General features: G+C 38.8%; 1 protein-coding gene across 1 annotated transcript in view; it reads right to left on the bottom strand.

Annotated features, from left to right (window-relative positions):
• Positions 1-5,343: 5,343 nt before the first annotated feature.
• The window catches only part of TUBGCP3 (tubulin gamma complex component 3), a 57,778-nt gene continuing 44,561 nt past the window's right edge, over positions 5,344-18,560 (bottom strand). Inside the window, exons 17-22 of the mRNA XM_060769614.2 lie at positions 15,832-15,967; positions 11,619-11,707; positions 11,354-11,485; positions 9,061-9,201; positions 8,263-8,379; positions 5,344-6,393 (exon numbers count right to left, since the gene is read on the bottom strand). Of these exons, the coding sequence (XP_060625597.2) occupies positions 6,235-6,393; positions 8,263-8,379; positions 9,061-9,201; positions 11,354-11,485; positions 11,619-11,707; positions 15,832-15,967 (774 nt within the window). The 3' untranslated portion in view covers positions 5,344-6,234. The remainder of the gene's footprint in view (positions 6,394-8,262; positions 8,380-9,060; positions 9,202-11,353; positions 11,486-11,618; positions 11,708-15,831; positions 15,968-18,560) is intronic.

Below are 18,560 nucleotides of genomic sequence, written 5' to 3'. Positions count from 1 at the left end.
ATGTCTTCACTGTGTCTGATTGTGATCTCCAGGTTGTGCCAGTCAGGTTTTGTATGCAATTTCTAGCACCCACTTTTTGCTTGATAGTCAAGCAGTTTTTCTTGTAAGCCAGGGTAACTCCCAGATATTTGGGTGTGCTGCAATGCTTCAGTGGGATGCCTTCCCAGGTAATCCTCAGAGCTCAAGATGCTTGTCTGTTCTTAAAAAGAAAAGCACACATTTGAGTTTTAGATGGATTAGGAATCAGCTGGTTTTTCCTGTAATAGGCAGTAAGAGCACCTAAAGCTTCAGAGAAAAAGTTTCACAAATGAAGGGTTTTAAAAAATAATAGTAATTTTATAAAGTAAAGAGAAAAAAATAAGAGGAGAGGAGAGGAGAAAAAGAGAAAGAAAAAAGATATAGAGAGATAAAAAGAAGAAAAAATGTTAATAATAATAATAATAATAATAATAATAATAATAATAATAAAGAACTTTTTGACTTCCATCTACTTCATGGTGTTGTGTAAATCTTCCATAGTTCTTACCAATTTAAAAATGTTGTCTATGCCACAGACTAAGGTTTATGTTGCTTTAGAGAGGAGGGGTATGTTCTCTAACACAAATTACTTTAGCAACAAACCAAACTGTGCACTGATTTTAAAGTGAATACTATTTTGAGCCAATCCACTGGGAGTTTAGGGGAGTTTGCCCAATTTAGTACTGATTTTAAGATCCCATTCTTTCTGATGAAGTTACTGGTAATTTGTGCAGAATCTCTGTATGTATGATTACATCTGCTGAACCAAAAAGAGATCTGGCTATGACAAAAGTTTGATGAACTTTACAAACTTTAAGGCCGTGCATTAACAGTAATGTGAAAAGCTATAGCTGTTTCATTACAAATGCCTTATAGTACACTGGTTTACACAATACGTGTGCCACTGGACTATGATATTAAAAGCTTAGTCAGAGCAACAAGATTTCCACAACAGTATTGCCATGAACTGCAGGAGCATTTAGTATGAGACTTCATTATGTTGTGAATAATATGACAGAGGTCTGTGTCACATCCATTTAGGAATTCAGGACAAGAAAAGAACAAAGGCTGCAGACCTGAAGGAAACACCAAAAACCACCATTATTTTCTATGCAACTGCCTTTAATGCTTCCTGGGCTGTAATAGTGCTTGTGCTGAAAAGCATTTAGTGTTTGGTAAGTCACTGTTTCTTTCTCTCTTCTCCTATCAATTTAGTATTGAAATTGCTTCCAAATAACTTTTAACCCATGGCATCTGGTATGAATACCACGGGCTAAGAGAAACAGCCGTAGCTAAAGCCAATCAAATGCAGTTTTTGTTAGCATAGCTGTGAAGGAAACCGGATATTTAAATTGAATAGCTGTCTTTAAATCTCAAATATACGTCATTAATTTGTAATAGCAAAAGCAATCAAAATCAGCAGCTCAATTCTAAAAAGACATTTCTTACTGTGTCTTCTACAACATCAATTAGAACATGTTACAGTTGTAGTAGTTTGTGATAAAGTAGCACCAGGTCTGCTGTGTTCTTCTGCATGTCCAGCTTTGCCAAATCTTTGAAACTGGGTCCATTTCCCATTGCCCTAGACTAGTGTTTCTCAAGCTGTGCTCCTCCAGGTGTTTTGCACTTCAGCTCCCAGAAATCCCAACCAGCTTACCAGCTATTAGAAATTGTGGGAGTTGAAATCGAAAACATCTTGAAGGAGCACAGTTTGAGAAACTCTGCTCTAGACTCAAAAAAATGAAAGGCAGAAATAATACTTGCCAAGATCAGGCAGTACATTCTGTTGATGAGGCAGCGTAACTGCATTCTCCAGAAATCCAGCAAGCACAAATGTTATATAGTGGGTTTGAATCTGCAAAGGGAGCAGCTCAAAATTGTACTTGGGACCATTTTCTCTTCTTCAGAGATTTTTAGGCTAACATTTTGCTCTAAAGTCCTCAAAGAGGAGAAAATATGTCTATGCAGTCTTGATCCATTTTAAGACTTTATTTGAATGCTTTTCTATAAAATATATGTTAGCCGTATACATATGATATAACCTTGGACATTTAGTTCATTTATCAAATACACTTTTTGAAAAAGCAAGGGAGACAAAGTTTTCTGTTAATTAAGATATGCCTTTAAGGTGCAACCAAAATACATAAAATTAATTCCTTGCTACTTTAGAGACCTGAGCCCTTCTACACTGCCATATAATCCAGATTATCAAAGCAGATAATCCACATTATCTGAACTGGATCATATGAGTCTACACTGCCATATAATCCAGTTCAAAGCAGATAATCTGGATTTTATTTGGCACTGTAGAAGGGGCCCCAGATGTAACAAGAAGAATGAAATCATGGGCGTTTCGAAAAAAGGGAATCAACTGCCAAAAGATGACACTGCAGATGTTGAAAATCAGAACAAATAACAACACCTTAAATTTGCCAGCCATTCTGGAAGAAACATGTTCATGTTGAAATCATGCTAATGAATCATGAATAGTAATTTTGGTATTAAGTTACATGAACTGTTTCCAGGATTTACCTAATGAACATATTTTTAAGTATAATGTGTGTTTACCAGGAAAAAACAAACACCCAGGCATTTAATTTTGAAGATTAACTAAAATAGGACGGTGCCCTGCAAGACATTCACTAAAATCCTGTGAAAATTTTCAACTGACAGAACTTCTTTTGCTAGAGTAGAGAAGGGAACAATTCCCTCTCCCCTATCTACCCACAAAATCTGCTTTAGACAATCGGAACTCTATTTTTCGAAGGTGTAGGTGGGATGAGTTTTAAAGAACATATGAAGTTTATTTATTATATTTTAATCTGTTTTTCCCCATACTGTTAGTATATAATTGGTTTTTAACTTTTGTGTTGCACTTTTAAAACTTGACTAAGTGTGGGATTGTTAGCCACCTTAAGTCCCCACTGGGAAAAAGATGAGGTATAAATATACTACTATTAATAATAGGACAGAGAAAAGGATAAAATCATTTTGCATGAACACACTTACCTTCAATGCTGTATGTTTATAGTGGGCCCTGTAAATCCAAGACTTAGCAATTGAGAGGTTGATACCATGAGGCTAAAGAACAATCCTCTACACATGAGTTAATAACCCCTCGTGCCAACCAGTTCAATGCAGGAGCCTCTGAATTCTGAAATTTTACTTCTGTTGCTCTGATCCCACTCTCCTAATTTTTGCTATATAACCTTGCTTACCGCTCTTACCATTCAGAAAGAGAGTTTATTTATTTTTCTGTTTATTCCCTGGATAGGAGTGGATTGCTCCTTCAGCTTCACTAGAATGATCCTTCATGCTATCAACCTTTCATTCTCAATGAGGCTCAAGGAGAAATCCACTACACATGGGATGTATCCAAGCCACCATCTCCAGGGCAGGCCTGACTACTGTGCTCATTAACTACCACCTGACTGACCTGTCGTTGTGAGTTTTCCGGGCTGTATGGCCATGTTCCAGAAGTATTCTCTCCTGATGTTTCATCTGGATCTATGGCAGGTATGCTCAGAGATTGTGAGGTCTGTTTGAAACTAGGAAAGTGGGGTTTAACCCTTTCCTTCTTGGCTGCAAAGTCTGGATCTTTTCTCTCCCTTAAGAGCTGTGACTCAATGCTATGGGATTCTGGGAATTTTGGACACCAGCACTCTTTGGCAGCAAAGGCTCTGGACATTGGGAAAGCACAGCTTCTAGGATTCCATAGCATTGAGCCATGGCAAGTAAAAGTGCATCAAAAAGTAAACCCCATTGAAATCTGAATGAAGTTTTTATTTCAGGGGAATTACTTCTGAGTTAAGTCTGCCTCCAGCTCCCAGTGCATCTACAGTTTGGAATACGTGCAGTTTGAAACCCCATATGTGTCATGGTTCAATACTGTGGAATACTGGGAATTGTCTTTGGTGAGACATCAGGATTCTAGGGGAGAGAAGGATAAAGGCCGTGGGAAACTATAATTGCCAGGATTCCTTAGCGTTGAGCCATGGTAGTTCAAGTGATGTCAAACTGCATGAGTACCAAAATGTAGCTGCATCAGGAACTGGAGGCAGACGTACTCAAGAGTAAATCGCATTGAGATCAAAATATCATTCAGATTTCCCATTTTGATGGCTCTTTAATTGCCATTCTATGCTTTAATTAATAATATCAATAAAATCAAGAATTTGAAATAGATTGAAAGGGAGAGAGAAAAATGCTCAGCTGCTTGGCAAAACAATAATTTAAAAATTGGGGAGGGAGGAAGCAGGAAGCAGTAGACATCTTTAATACCTGTGCAGCTTGTTTCTAAGGGCCCCCTGGTGCCGCAGCAGGTTAAATTGCTGAGCTGCAGAACTTGCTGACTCAAAGGTTGGCAGTTCGAATCCAGGGAGCAACATGAGCTCTCACTGTTAGGCCCAGCTTCTGCCAACCTAGCAATTTGAAAACATGCAAATGCGAGTAGATCAAGAGATATGCAAGAAGGTAACAGTGCTCCATGCAGTCATGCTGGCCACATGACCTTGGAGGTATTTATGGACAACGCCGGCTCTTCAGCTTAGAAATGGAGATGAGCACCACCCCCCAGAGTCGGTCACGACTAGACTTAATGTCAGGGAAAACCTTTACCTTACTATCTTGTTTATAAAGTTATTGTTCTTTTAACTCTATTGTATGCCTGTGAAATAATGACCATCTACAAACACCACTCAAGTTTTGGAAAGATTCCATTAGCATCGCCTTTGAAAAATCCTACAAATCTCTTGGGAAGACAGGAGGACAAGTGTCAGCGTTTTGAAAGAAGCAAAGACCACCAGCACTGAAGTGATGATTTTCCACCATCAACTTCACTGAACTAGCCATGTTATCTGAATGACCGACCATCATCTCTCAAAGCAGTTACTTTACTCTCAGCTCAAGGACCCCAAATGTATTGTTGGTTGGCAATAAAGATTTAAAGATGGGCTTAAAGCTAACCTTAAAAACGTGGTTGAAGCACAGAGAACTGGGAAGCCCTGGCACTTGAGAGTTGTAACTGGCAGTCAGCTGTTGCCAACAGTGCTATGGATTACACAAATTCAGGGTGAATGGAGGAAATGTGCCAAGAGGAAGACACATCAAGCAAACCCTTGTTGTGACCACATTCCCTATGGAAATCTATGTCCTCATTGTGAATAACCATGCAGATCCAGAATAAGTCCCTACTTATAGACCCATTGCCAAGATTCTACCCTTGGAAGACAATCACACTTGGCCACGAGGGATCGCCTGTGATAGTGGATTGTTTCTTAAGCCTCACTTATCAAGGACAGACTGTTAAGAAGAAACAGAGACATATTTTTGAAAGATAGTTGTGTTTATTTTCTAAGCCTTTACCTGTGAATATAACAAATGAATAATTGAATGACTTGATATATAGTGACTTCTTTACAAAAATGTTTTCCCCTAACATCTGGACAGCAATATATAAATATTTACAATGAAAAAATAGGCAAGGAAAGAGAAATAAGTAGTTTTCATTATCCAAATTAATTTCTAATACATAAGATTTGAACACAAAATACTTCATTCACATCTATTCAGTATTTACACGTTTCTTTACTTGATAGCACTGAGGTTTTAATTTTATTTTTAGAATCTGTTGTATGTTACTTCTGCTATGTTTTAATATGTGTTTCTGTATAGTAATTAAAAAATTTCTGAAAAAATAAATCATTGTTTTGAAAATGCTGAAAACACTTATGTGTGTATACTCTTAAGTGATTTTTCTCCCCGGCACAGTCAGATACATCACAACACTGGAAAAAAAAACTCATTTTTCAGGCCAAACATTAAACAAAAGTGGTTTCCAAGCTGAAAAAAAAATTACAGCCCTGCTTAGTATTAAAGAAAAGGTTACAGTCTGGAAGTGGATGAAATCTCTTAGGACAAATATAAAATTACTGTGAAATGTGCTTTAGGAGCCTCAAATAAAATACTGTGATTCGCTAATGAATTAACCAAACAAACTGGAAACAAAACCATTTAGCAATACCGATAGTTAAATACAGAAACTAAGTCTTGTTGCTTTCTGCACTAGTGTTGCACAAACACATGACTGGAAACAGGTCGCTTGCAATAATGACAAACATCCATTGCATGCCATTTGGTTTTAGTATGCCAACCTTGACGGCCACATCCAACAATGGTTAACTTCAGTGATCCTGATTACATTCTTTGCAGACAGGTTTATATACGTGAATTATGTCGCCCTCTAGTGCCCAAAGACATCCGGAGCCTGGGTTCCCGAGCTTTATAGTGTTCATTGAAATCCAATCTAAAGCTAAGAAATCGGAGGCTTTCATCAGAACTGGTGGTCAGTAACACTAAGAACTGCTGAACGATGCCCTGGGGGGGAAAGAGGAGAAATGCATAAATTCACAGGAATTCACATACTAACTAGTGAATGCAAAAGAAGAAATAGACAAATTGTATGTATTCCACAGCAGCCCTTGAAAATTCTCATAAAAGTAAAAAAAGCCAACAGACCAAAACTTCTTTTTATTCATACAGGTTTTTAGAAGTAAAAAGAGGCTGTAAGTGTTCTATTGCCACAATTGTATTGTTTACTGTTTTCAAAATCTTGGATAGAGTATATGCTTTTAATATGGTTTTAATTTAATTCAGTTTTAATACGATTCTGGATTTTGTGATTTTAATGCTATATTAAGATGTTTTTAATTCTATATTTTAATTTTAAATGTCTGTTTGCGTTCTATGTTTAATATGATTTTAAGGTTTAATTTATAGTTACATGTTACTGTTTTAGTTATTAACTCTTTGGTTTGTATATATATTGGCATTGAATTTTCCATTTCTTGTACAACCCTTTGAGCCCCCCTAGGGGTGAGAAAAGTGGTATATAAGTCGTAAATAAATAAAATAAATGCTAGATAAATAATACGGATTTTTATATGCTTTTAACTGTAATTGTTTCAATATGCAAGTTGCTTTGAGTGCCACTCTTTGGGAGAAAAACAGGATATAAAATAAAGATTATGATAACGACAATGACAGAAAATTGATCCATTGCAAAGCATGGCCAGCTCTTAAAATGCTCAACTACCTTATTCATTTAAAAGTAATACAAAATGGGAATGACTTGAAAGCAGAGTATAGCGTGAAGCCTTAAATAAATACAAGCAGTTAATAATCTAATGAAAATCGTAAGAAAACAGGAGCTGCCTAGTTTAGGCTTGCGTTTCCACAATGGCCAGTCAGAAAACTTCTTCAAATCACTGCTAAAGTATTACTGAATTTCACATTATGTTCATTCTCTGCCTACCAAAGAACCTATGTGGTCAACAAAAGATGAAGATATTCATGTCATTACATCAGTGGTTCCTAACCTTTTTTGACCAGGGACCACTTGATCAGTGACCATTCCCTAACATAGTACCAAAAGGGTTACGAATCTGTTTTTGGTCAATTTTAGATTCAGTTTGTTTATTTGGGGTGCTGATTCGAAAATTGTATTGGATAGACCACATCAGCTCTACTTTTTGATACAGAACATATGCCATCCAATAGTCACCATCTGTTCACCCACAGAAAATCATATTTAATAATCTAGAGCTGATGTGGTAGTAGTGGGTAGTCAGCCTCTCCCCTCCCAACATCCCCATTGATTTGGCACTATAAGAGGGTTTCGCAAGACCAGTCGCTCTCATTGCCGCATGGTTTCAAGGCAACGGTGTAGTAATGGTGCGGCTGCGGACCATATTTTTATTCTTGTGGACCTCTAGTGGTCCATGGACCACAGGTTGAGAACCACTGCATTACATTCACTAGCTACTGGATTCCGTTTTCAAAAACTGAAGGAAGAGAAAGACTAGTATGTGTTCTGTTACTAGCCGTAGTTATAGCCTGAAACCTTCATGAGACTTTCCAGAAGCTGAATCATTTAATATCACATCTCTTCCTCTATCCCAAGACTGTGATTAGGAAGATTTCATGACTTTAAATTAGCTTTTTCCCACTCCACACCCATCCTCACTCCTTTTTAACTTGGTGAAGAGATGGGAGTTGAAAACCTCCTCCAAAAGCTGTTTTGTTCCAGTTGGGCCTATTAAAGGTACAGGTTCAGTATACCTTATCCAGAAATCTGAAATGTTCCAGAATTTTCCACATGGGTAGCTGACATAGTGACACCTTTGCTTTCTGATAGTTTCTTGAGTAACATTATTGAAAATATTAGATAATGTGTGTAAATCATACCTGGTAGAAATGAGTAAGTAGCCGCAGCTGCGAACACATTTTTGGTATTGAGTCTTGAAATTCTTTAATCCTTTTCATCTCTTCCTCCTGTTCTAAGGCTGTCACTCCCCATTCACCCTGAAGTATACAGATTTTTAAATATGTCATGAGCTATGATCAAGTACATACTGTGATATCTTGAGTTAAGAGTTTAATTCATTCCATGACTGAGCTCTTAATTCAAATCATTCTTATGTCAAAATAAATTTCCCCACTGAAATGCTATTAATCCATTCCAGCCCCCCAACCCGGTCCCATTTTTGTTACACGTAAAACATGTAAGACAAGGTGATTTCTTAACCAGCCAGGCTAAAAAGTTAATCCTGGGAAATTATTTAATAAACAGTGTTGCAATAACAAAGTCAAAATTCAGTTTGCAAAATGTTTTCTTCATGTGAAAGCACCAAGAGGCCTCTAAATGGTTTTCACTCATTCTACATTAAACTTCCAGTAAACTGCTAACAGAGGTTTATTTCAGAAGAGCATGTGACTCCAAATATGATGGCATACTTTCCTAGGATTAAGCCACACTGGGGCCTACATTTCTAAACACATTTGCTTACGACAGCTCCCTATGTTTCTACTTTACACAGTTTTCAATGAGTAATGAAAAAAAACTATCTTCATTTCCTCCCAAATGACTCCAATCATTTGAAAGGAAAAAAATATTGTATTTTTTTCTCCTCACTGAAAATAGAAGCATCTTAATGCATTCCAACAACTATTTCTCTTTAAAGTGTTACTGAAAGCTTCTAGTACCTCATGTTCTCGTTCTTTTTTCCTTTCTTCAAACTGCAGTCGTAACTGTAATTCCTCCAAGGCAGCTCGGTACATTGAATCTTGGGTATTCTGAAACTCAAGAATCTGATCAAAGACAGCTCGAAGCTGGTTGAGAAGTGTCTACAAAAAGTTGGAAGACAAAAAGACAAAGTAAACCCTACAATTGAAGTACCGTATATACTTGAGTACAAGCCAACCTGAATATAAGACAAGGCACCTAATTTTACCACAAAAAAACTGGGAAAACTTATTGACTCAAGCGTAAGCCTAGGGTGGGAAATGCAGCCATTACTGGTAAATTTCTAAAATACGGGGGGGGGGGGGGAGATAGAGGAATGAGGAGAAGGAGAGGAAGAAAAAGGAAGAGGGAGAAAGAATAGGAGGAAAAGAAGGAAGAAAAAGGAGGAGCAGAGGAAGAAAGCAAAAGGAAGGAAAAGAAACAGGAGGAGTCCTCATGGACAATAAGTTAAACATGAGCCAAAAATGTCATGTGGCAGCTAAAGAACGCCAATGGGATTTTGGCCTGCATAAACAGGAGTCTAGTGTCTAGATCCATGTTACCCCTCTATTCTGCCTTGGTCAGACCACACCTGGAATACTGTGTCCAATTGTGGGCACTGCAATTTAAGGGAGATGTTGACTATAAGCTGGAATGTGTCCAGAGGAGGGCGACTCAAAGGATCAAGGGTCTAGAGAACAAGCGCTATGAGAAGCAGCTTTAAGAGCTGGGCATGTTTAGCCTTCAGAAGAGAAGGCTGACAGAAGACATGATGAGGTTCATGTATTAATGTGTGAGGGGAAGTTATAGGGAGGAGGGAGCAGGCTTGTTTTCTGCTGCCCTGGCGACTAGGACACGGAACAATGGCTTCAAACTGCAGGAAAAGAGATTCCACCTGAACATTAGGAAGAAGGGGGAAAAGAAGGAAGAAAAAGAAGCAGGAGGAGGAAGAATAGAAGAAAGATGAGAAGAAGAAAAAAGAGGAATAGATGAGGAAGAAGGAGAAGAGCAAAAAGGTGGCCCCGGGCTGGCTCTGGGTTGGAAGCGGAGAGGCATTCATCCCTCGAGGCATGGCTTAGGAGAAGTTGAGGCAGCAACCCCACAGAGGCCTGCCTGAAGCGGGAGCCCAAAGCAAGCCCCAAAGTTACTCCCCAAATGAATGTGTGGGCTGGGCAGTAGAGTGGGTTCAAAGGCCTCCACTTTTCCCCATGGAAACTCTTTTTTTTACTTTCCTTCCTTCCTTCCCTCTCTGATCATCGTGTTCCCTCCTCTTCCTCTTCCTCTTCCTCCTCCTCCTCCCCCCCTTTGACTGGGCCAGGGTCACAGCGGCGGTGAGGGCCAGGAGATTCCTTAATGCAACAAGGCCACACTTGAGGGAGAGCAAGGAAGAGGAGCTTATGCCTCACTGAGGGCAAAGCTGAGGGCAAAGTGCCCAACTCCCCCTCCTCACCAAACTCCTCCTCTTCATTTTTCTTCCTCTCCTCCTTTTTAGTTCCTTCTTTTCCCCCTCCTCTTTCTCCTTCCTCTATTCCTCCTCCTCCTGCTTCTTATTGTTCCTTCCTCTCTTTCTTGTTTTCTTTTTTCTTCCTCTCCTCCTTTTTCTTACTTCTTTTCCCCCTCCCAGCTCAGAGAGGGTCCTGGCCCTTGCTGCCACATTACGGCAGTGGCAAGGGCCTCCTAGGGGCAACATCTCCTTCTTCCAGCTCAGGGAAGCTCCTGGAACTCACTGCGGCCTACAAGGAGCAGTGCTTCTTTCCCCCGGCTAAATTGTGCTGCCAGATGGCAAGGAGGAAGCTAGCGAGTGGGGGGAACTGGACACATCTCCCTTAGTACATCTGCTGGTGGTGAAGCATCCTCAAATGCAACCTTGTTGCCTTGGGGAGATGCCCGCTTTCATTCAGCCACAACGATGAGGACTGCAAACAGCGATGGCGTTTGCAGCAACACCCACCTCCTTTTCTCCCTCCCTCACCCGTATATAAGCCGAGAGGGGCTTTTTCAGCCCCAGGAACGGGCTTATAAACTCAGCTTACACTCAAGTATATATGGTAAGATTTTCACAGTCAAGAAGGACACTCAGATATGCCAATTCAGAGCATGTATTCAAATCACCATCATCAGAGTTCAATTACTAAGACACTAATTCTATCATTCTGAGAACTGAGTAAGTTTTCCAAGTATTACACTACACATCAGGATGGGTATTACGATGCTAAGATAAATATAAATAAGTTGCTGCAAAGGTAATATTTCTTTGAAAAGGGAAATTCTTACCCTTGAGTCAGTGTCTAGCAAACAGCGGGATATAATTGTGTCTAAGAAAACTTCATGAGCAGCAATGATGTGATCCAAGTCCTGAGCTTGCTGAACTTTATTCCACAGTTCATCCCACGAACATTCAAGCACCTATGAAAAATGAAGATCGAGTTGTATGTGGCTTTAGGCAGCTCTTGCATGTCTATGACATAATTAATCACAGGTCATTCGAAAACAACCTTCCTTTTTAAACAAACAAATAAAACAGATGGTTAAAGAGTACCTCAAATGTAATGTAATACTGCATTTGATGAATGAAATGGACCATTTCTGATGCCAGAACGTGACACTGATGCAGTACCCCAGAAAGCTCTGTAAGAAAGCCAAAGAATATGTAGATTAAAAATTAGAAAGAAAATGACTGACCACTCAGAATTTTTTAAAATAACAACTACAGTATAACTGCTATCTTTCTCCCTTCTTTGAAAGGAGTTGGACATAATGAAAACAGATTAATGGAGTTATGAAGAAAGGAGAAAAGAAATACCGTATAACCTCGAGTATAAGCCAACCCAAATATAAGCCGAGTATATACAGTATAGTATTTGGGCAATTATCTTGTCAGTCCCTGACCACCTTCACAAATGTTTATGTATAGCTGGACAGGCCTAAACTCAATATATTCCTCTCATATAAATTCTATCTAATATAAACTAGGATGAAACAAAAACAAAATAATAATCCAAGGTTAGTAGTATGGGTTACTAGAAAGGCAGAAGCATTAGACCCAATAGGTAACAAATGGATCCTCAGGACACTTAAGTTTTCTATATAAAACACCATTGCTTGACATTATAGTAAAGGATCTCTTGTTTCTTCAGAAGCATTTGCAAAGCCCTGTGGAAAAATGGATTTCTCCCAGCTTTTGGGATAAGGCACACTGGCACTGCCTAATTTTTATTGGATTATAGGGGCAGATAGATTCAGAATAAATGAAGCCAAAAAAATGAACAAACTGAAAGAAATATCTGTATGAAACCAAATTACATAAAACCCGAATATCTAAGGAAGCTATGAAAAATGTTTCATTCCAATTGCTCACAAGAAACATTCAGAAAAAGTTATCAATGATTCCAATTTTCCAAGAGAAAGTTCTACAAAGTGAAGTTCATTAAATGAGTGGAATAAAACCAATTTCAGAGCATTTATCCTAGTTATTTCCTAATTATTAAAGATTATGTAGAACAAACCTAAATAAAATCTCTAGTCCTATACAATATGTTTTCAAATTAGGTTTAATTTGTTATAAAGTGCATTAAATACTGATTAAAACTTCTGGTTTCGGTTTAATGCAACTCTGGATAAAAGCTAGGCTTCAAATACTAACTATAAAAATTATGCAACCACTGGTACAATAGGCCTAGCACTGGACTGGGATCATATGGCCCTCCAAATGCTGCTGAACTGTAACTCTCAGCCTGTCTCCCTACTGGCTCCACCAGTTAGGGCTGATGTGATATTCAGTCCAATGAATCTGGAGAGCCACATAAATCCCACCCCTGTGTTAATGGGGATAGATCCCTAGCTCTGCATTTAGCACAGTGGGTTAAACTGCTAAGCTGCAGAAAATCCTGCCAATTGAAAGGTTGGCAGTTCAACCCAGGTCAGGGTGACGCCTGCCATCAGCCCCAGCTTCTGCCCACCTAGCAGATTGAAAACAGAAATGTGAGTAGATAAATAGGTACTGCTTTAAAAGCGGGGAAGTAGTAAAAGGTGCCCATAAGGACATGTTGGTGATTTGATTGGGAGGGCGACTATGGATGACAAAAGCTCCTCTGCATGGAAGATGGAGCGACAGCACACTCCTGATGCCGGAAATGGGAAAAGATGGGGAAGTCTTTATCTATGTTTATGTATTTTCTGTCCTTGTTAACTATGTAACGGCATTGAATGTTTGTTCTGTAATCCGCCCCGAGTCTCCTCGGGGAGATAAAGCAGAATATAAATAATAATAATTATTATTATTATATTTCAAAACTTGCTCCTTTAACCTGTCTTCTTGTCAAAAGGTTTGTATAACATATCTATCGTTTATTATCTTTTCAATCTTTCTCAACAAATCTAATACTTAAGCCCATGTTCAAGCAGGAATATTCATGGACATCTGAGACCACCATCCAAGCTCTGGAATACGTGACTACCATAACGGTGGTATCCCATCCAGTGGCGACTTATGTTCAGCACTACAAGGCAGAGCCTGACTTTCCAGTGCATGATCTGCAGATATTACAATGCTCTTTTGGGAGCGCTCCAGGAAAATGCTTAGGCCAAACTTAGTGGGAAAAGGAGATAAGGCACTGTTAGTCAAGGGTACTCAAGTGCGGAACAAGCTTCAGGAGGAGATAAGCCCATGCCAAGGCTCCTGTTTGTGCAGAATGCTACTAAACTCACCTGTTTATCACAACCTACCTGTGACAAACACAGGCCAAACATTTATTAATGGGTTGATAGGCCTGTAGTTTCATATTAACATATATAAAATCTGTCAGAAAGTCTTCCTAAATCTAGTATAAGTGGCATCATATAGGGCATAAAATACACTGAAAAGAATGCAGAGCAGTGTAGAAGCAGAACAAAGTAGTGAATCTGAATGCACTCAGCTCCAAATCCATTTCCTATTTTTCAATACTGAAGTTCCAGGTTAAAAGGCACTAGTCAAGGTTGAGAACTGAAATAAATTCCACTGACATGGCCAAAGATCACTGAAGTAAAAATTGCTTCAGAGCCATATTTGTATTTTTTAAAATGTTAAAGCTTGTGAAATCTTAGAGGGAAATTCTTAGTCACAACCCAAAATTTATCTTATTTTTTCATCATTTGCTAGTAAAGGGAGGAGCAGAGCAGGCCAGGTTAGAGGTAGCTACTTACAGATCAGGGAAGGCTGTGAAAGGAAGGCCAACAATGGAAAATATTTGATATATGGAAAAGATATAGGAGGTTCAACCAGAGGGGATGAACTGAGTAGGGTTTTGGGGGAGCTATGCATGATTAAATAGTTCAATGGTTAATGGGTGAACTAATTGTACATTACTATACTTTTACTTGTGTTATATTGTGTTATTGTGTTATAAAACTGTGTCTGGATGTTGCAGTTAAGTTTTCATCCAGAGTCTGGTCACACCAAGCACTGTGAATCTAGTGGACAACACAGCCATGGTCCCACAGAAGTGTCATCTTAAGGCCCAAGTACTCACACCAGGGAGAGATTTTGAGGGGAAAGGAGGCAAGTGACAATAGGCCAAGGATTGGAATTACAGGGCCATTGGTATGATGAAACCTAGAGAGGTTTCATCATACCAATAACATAAGGTTTACTAAGCGTCCTGCTAATACTATTGATTTCTGCAATTGAACATGCATATTGAAATGAGTGCCATCCAAAGGCACCCTGGACAATAATATTCCATATTAAAATTATAGGCTGTGGAAAGCAACCTTATTACAATGCACAAGATGATATTTTTCAAATATTGGAAGTACTTTCTATTTGAAAGAAAGTCTTACCACAGACCAGTCTCACCTCCATAACTGACAAAATTGGGCGACACTCCCACAGAGATTGCAGAGGCTTGTCTAATCCAGGGAGGTGGTATCTGTGTTCCAAGACTGTGCTTCAAATACTGCTTGACGCACTATAATTTGCCAAACTGGCTAAGAAAACTAGCTTTAGGCATCCCAGCTATACACATGAGATTCAGCACTTAGAAAATGTACTGGTCAATAACAAATGTAATGCTCTATTGCCCCCTCAAGGCGGTTTCAAAATGTTCTCTGATCCTAACTATGTACATTTTATATAACTCCTCTTACACTGAAAGAAGTATCCTCATCAAAACCTTTTATTAAATTTCAGGGGGGGGAGAGATAATCAATGCATAAATCCAGTTCTCAAATTCTTGTCTTGCCAGTGAGCTGAAATTCACCTATTGGTGATTTTCAGACATCTAAAAAATTCTACCAGCAAAGATGGAAGGATGAGCATCACAGAGAACAGCAACAGAATTACCAGAATTGTTGCTACCATCGCCATATTTATGATTCTCTAGCATGCTTTAAGTGTCCAATGTATTTCCAAATCATACAAAAGGTATTGCCATTCCCAATTATTCCCAATTTAAAAGGGGAGGAAAAGGTTCTGACATACAAGGCTTTCTCAAGTCCACTTAAGCTTTTCATTGTCAAGGGGCAAGTCTAACTGGGAACTTTTCAGCCTGAGCTATAATTCCAAACTACACCATTAGCAAAGAATAAGCATCATTCAATGTCATAGGATTTATGGCTGAATCAACATGAAAAAGAATTGTGATTTACTCAAGAACCACAACACACTAGCTCTAACAATGGCAAAAGGTTTCTCCAGCATAGAAAATCAACTATACAGATATGGGCTCGGAAACCACAGTGAATGTAAATACGTCTTGGGGGTACTCCCTTACCTGGCATATTTTTGAGAAGCTTTGCATTGCACATATGTCCTTTCCAAATATCTGTCAGTATATATTCCATTCGTTTTGCCCTCCACAGAAAGTTGAACACTCTCAGGTAATGGCTCATGCATTCTCTTGTAAAAACCTATACATAAGATCAACATACATATTTAACATACCAACATTTCCTTTAGGTATTGCTACTCTCATGGCTTTAAGTGCCTGTATTACTTACCATTCGGCTAGTAAAGGAAATGAAACGATTGGACTTAAGGAGTTTTCAGTTAAGAGATTTTTCAGAACAGGAGTTGAACTATTTGTTTGTTTACTGTATTTATACACCACTTTTCTCACCCCTGGGGGGACTCAAAGCGGTTTACAACATACTAACAGCAAAATTCAGTGCCAGATATACACGTAAAATTCATAATATCTAAACAATAACATATAACTATGAGTTAAAATCAACTAAGAACATTAAACATAAGACATAAGCAACATTAAAATATAGAATTAAAACATCCTAGTATAAACAGTAAAATCACATGATCCAAAATTGTAAACCGTAGCCATTCCAAACTGTCGATTGCACATATTCCCTAATTATACTGCATTACTTTACTGGCCAAAGGTTTGGTCCCACAACCATGTCTTTGTTTTCTTTCTGAAGGCCAAGAGGGAGGGGGCTGATCTAATCTCAGTGGGGAGAGAGTTCCAAGGAGCCACCACTGAGAAGTCCCTATCTTTCATCTGCACCAATCACACTTGCAAAGGAGGTGGGACCAAGAGCAGGGCCTCCCCAGAAGATCTTAACCTCAGTGATGGTTCATAGAGGGAGATATCTTCAGACAGGTGAGCTGGGCTGGAACCGTTTAGGTCTATAGAGGCTAAATCCAACACTTTGAATTTTGCTCGTTAGCAGACTGGCAGCCACAACTAGCTCTACATGAACATCAAACTTAACAGAATGTTTGCTGCAAGTGTCTATTTCATCTAGGAAAAAGAAGAGACACCAGGCAGAACAGAAACACTTGGCAAACCTGAGAAAGAGGATATCACTTACCCAGCAGATCCTATTCATTCTCCTTTTCCTGTGTGCCACATGTTCCTGTTTCTCAACTACCTCCCTTCTTTTGACCATGAGAAACAGACATTCACAGAACACAAGAAGAGAAAGATAAGCTAGAACTGAAGGGTAAGTAAAGTGGCATGTGGGGCCGGGCCCTTCCCTTCCTACAAGCCACAAGTTTCTATTTCACCTGGGCAAAAGAAGGGAGGTGCCAGGCAAAACAAACCTACAGCATTCCTGCCTCTTGAAAAGCCTCCTCGCTCACTTCTTGGGGATGGGGCCACCATTTGAATATTTAGACAGCAGTCCAAATTTTTGGAGACCAGGGTGGCATTTCTAACTTATGAATAATAAAAACAACGAGTATGAAACCCACAAAAGTAAAAGAATGACTGAAGGGCCTAAACCACGGATAGAAACTGTAGAGTGTGCAATTTTCATTTCCAACTGATTTACTGTTGTTTTTGTGGGGGGAGGTGATCTTTGTTTTTTTTGTCATGGAGCGACCTGATGAGAGTCTGCAAAAATGAGGACTCCTGTTTTCCTACCTCTGTTGTAAAATTTGTTTGCATGAAATCAGCAAAGCTGCAACTACACATTTAAGGATCTATATGTACAGAATTTTACTACAGATGTTTACTCTATGGAGAGGATAAATTCTGCTACTGCTGCAAATCATGATTACATTCACTTCTAAACAGTGATACTAATGTGAGAGTTGTGGGGAGGAGTAGAGAAGAGAAGATTAAAACATATGTTGTTTTAAAAATATTAAATCCGCCCTCCTGATGCTATCTTACTAGAAGAAACAATCACAGGTTTCAAAGCCTAACCCCAACTAGAGTTTACTCATTAGAAAAGCTATTATAATATGGGTGAGATGCAGCTGTCAGGGTAAAGCTCAAATGTAATGCTTTAAAACATCTTAAACTGAACTCCCTCCTCCTGCTATCCCATTAATGTCGCAGCCTCATCAATAAAGCGAACAAAAGCTACATTTTACTAAAAACTCATTAAGTTAAAGAGAAAAGTATATACTAAAAATAAGCACACATTCAGGATTTGTTTAACTTGGTTACCATGCTAAGAAAGGAAAATGTGCTGATTTCCTATATTTATGATTTAAAGTACTTTGTTATTGTCTTTTAGAGTTCTCACAGCCACCCACAGCAGATGAAAATATTCCAAAAAGTAGAGTAAAAAAATTAAAAAGCAAATCCTTATTTGATTAATACAAAAAAAACCAACAACCCTACAACTAAGGAACAAAGCTTGATGTGGAGTAATGCAGACTTAGCCATCTGTCAAAATTCTTCTAGAGATAGAGAAGTGTGATTTCCATTTGGGGCGGGGGGGGGGGGGAGTTCCAAAATCAAAGTGCTACTGCCCTTCTCCCATGTGCTCATCAACTCAGCCACTTTTTTCTTTCCATTTGCCGCACTGTTTAAGGCCAAGAACTACACAGCACCAAGGAACAGGGACACCTCCTATGACTTGCTCTTTATTAGTACTAGCTTTTATGCACTCCAATCACTCCAATCAAATGTTCTGCATTTTATTGATATCTTTAAAATACAATTCATTTAGATTAAGGGTCCTCAAATGTTTTAAACAGAGGGCCAGTTAATGGTTCCTCAGACTGCTGTGTGGCCTGATGACAGTTTGTTGT

The sequence above is a fragment of the Anolis sagrei genome, chromosome 3 (assembly GCF_037176765.1).
Source record: "Anolis sagrei isolate rAnoSag1 chromosome 3, rAnoSag1.mat, whole genome shotgun sequence".
Taxonomy (NCBI): Eukaryota; Metazoa; Chordata; class Lepidosauria; order Squamata; family Dactyloidae; genus Anolis; species Anolis sagrei.
This window is presented reverse-complemented; position numbering and strand designations above follow the sequence as displayed.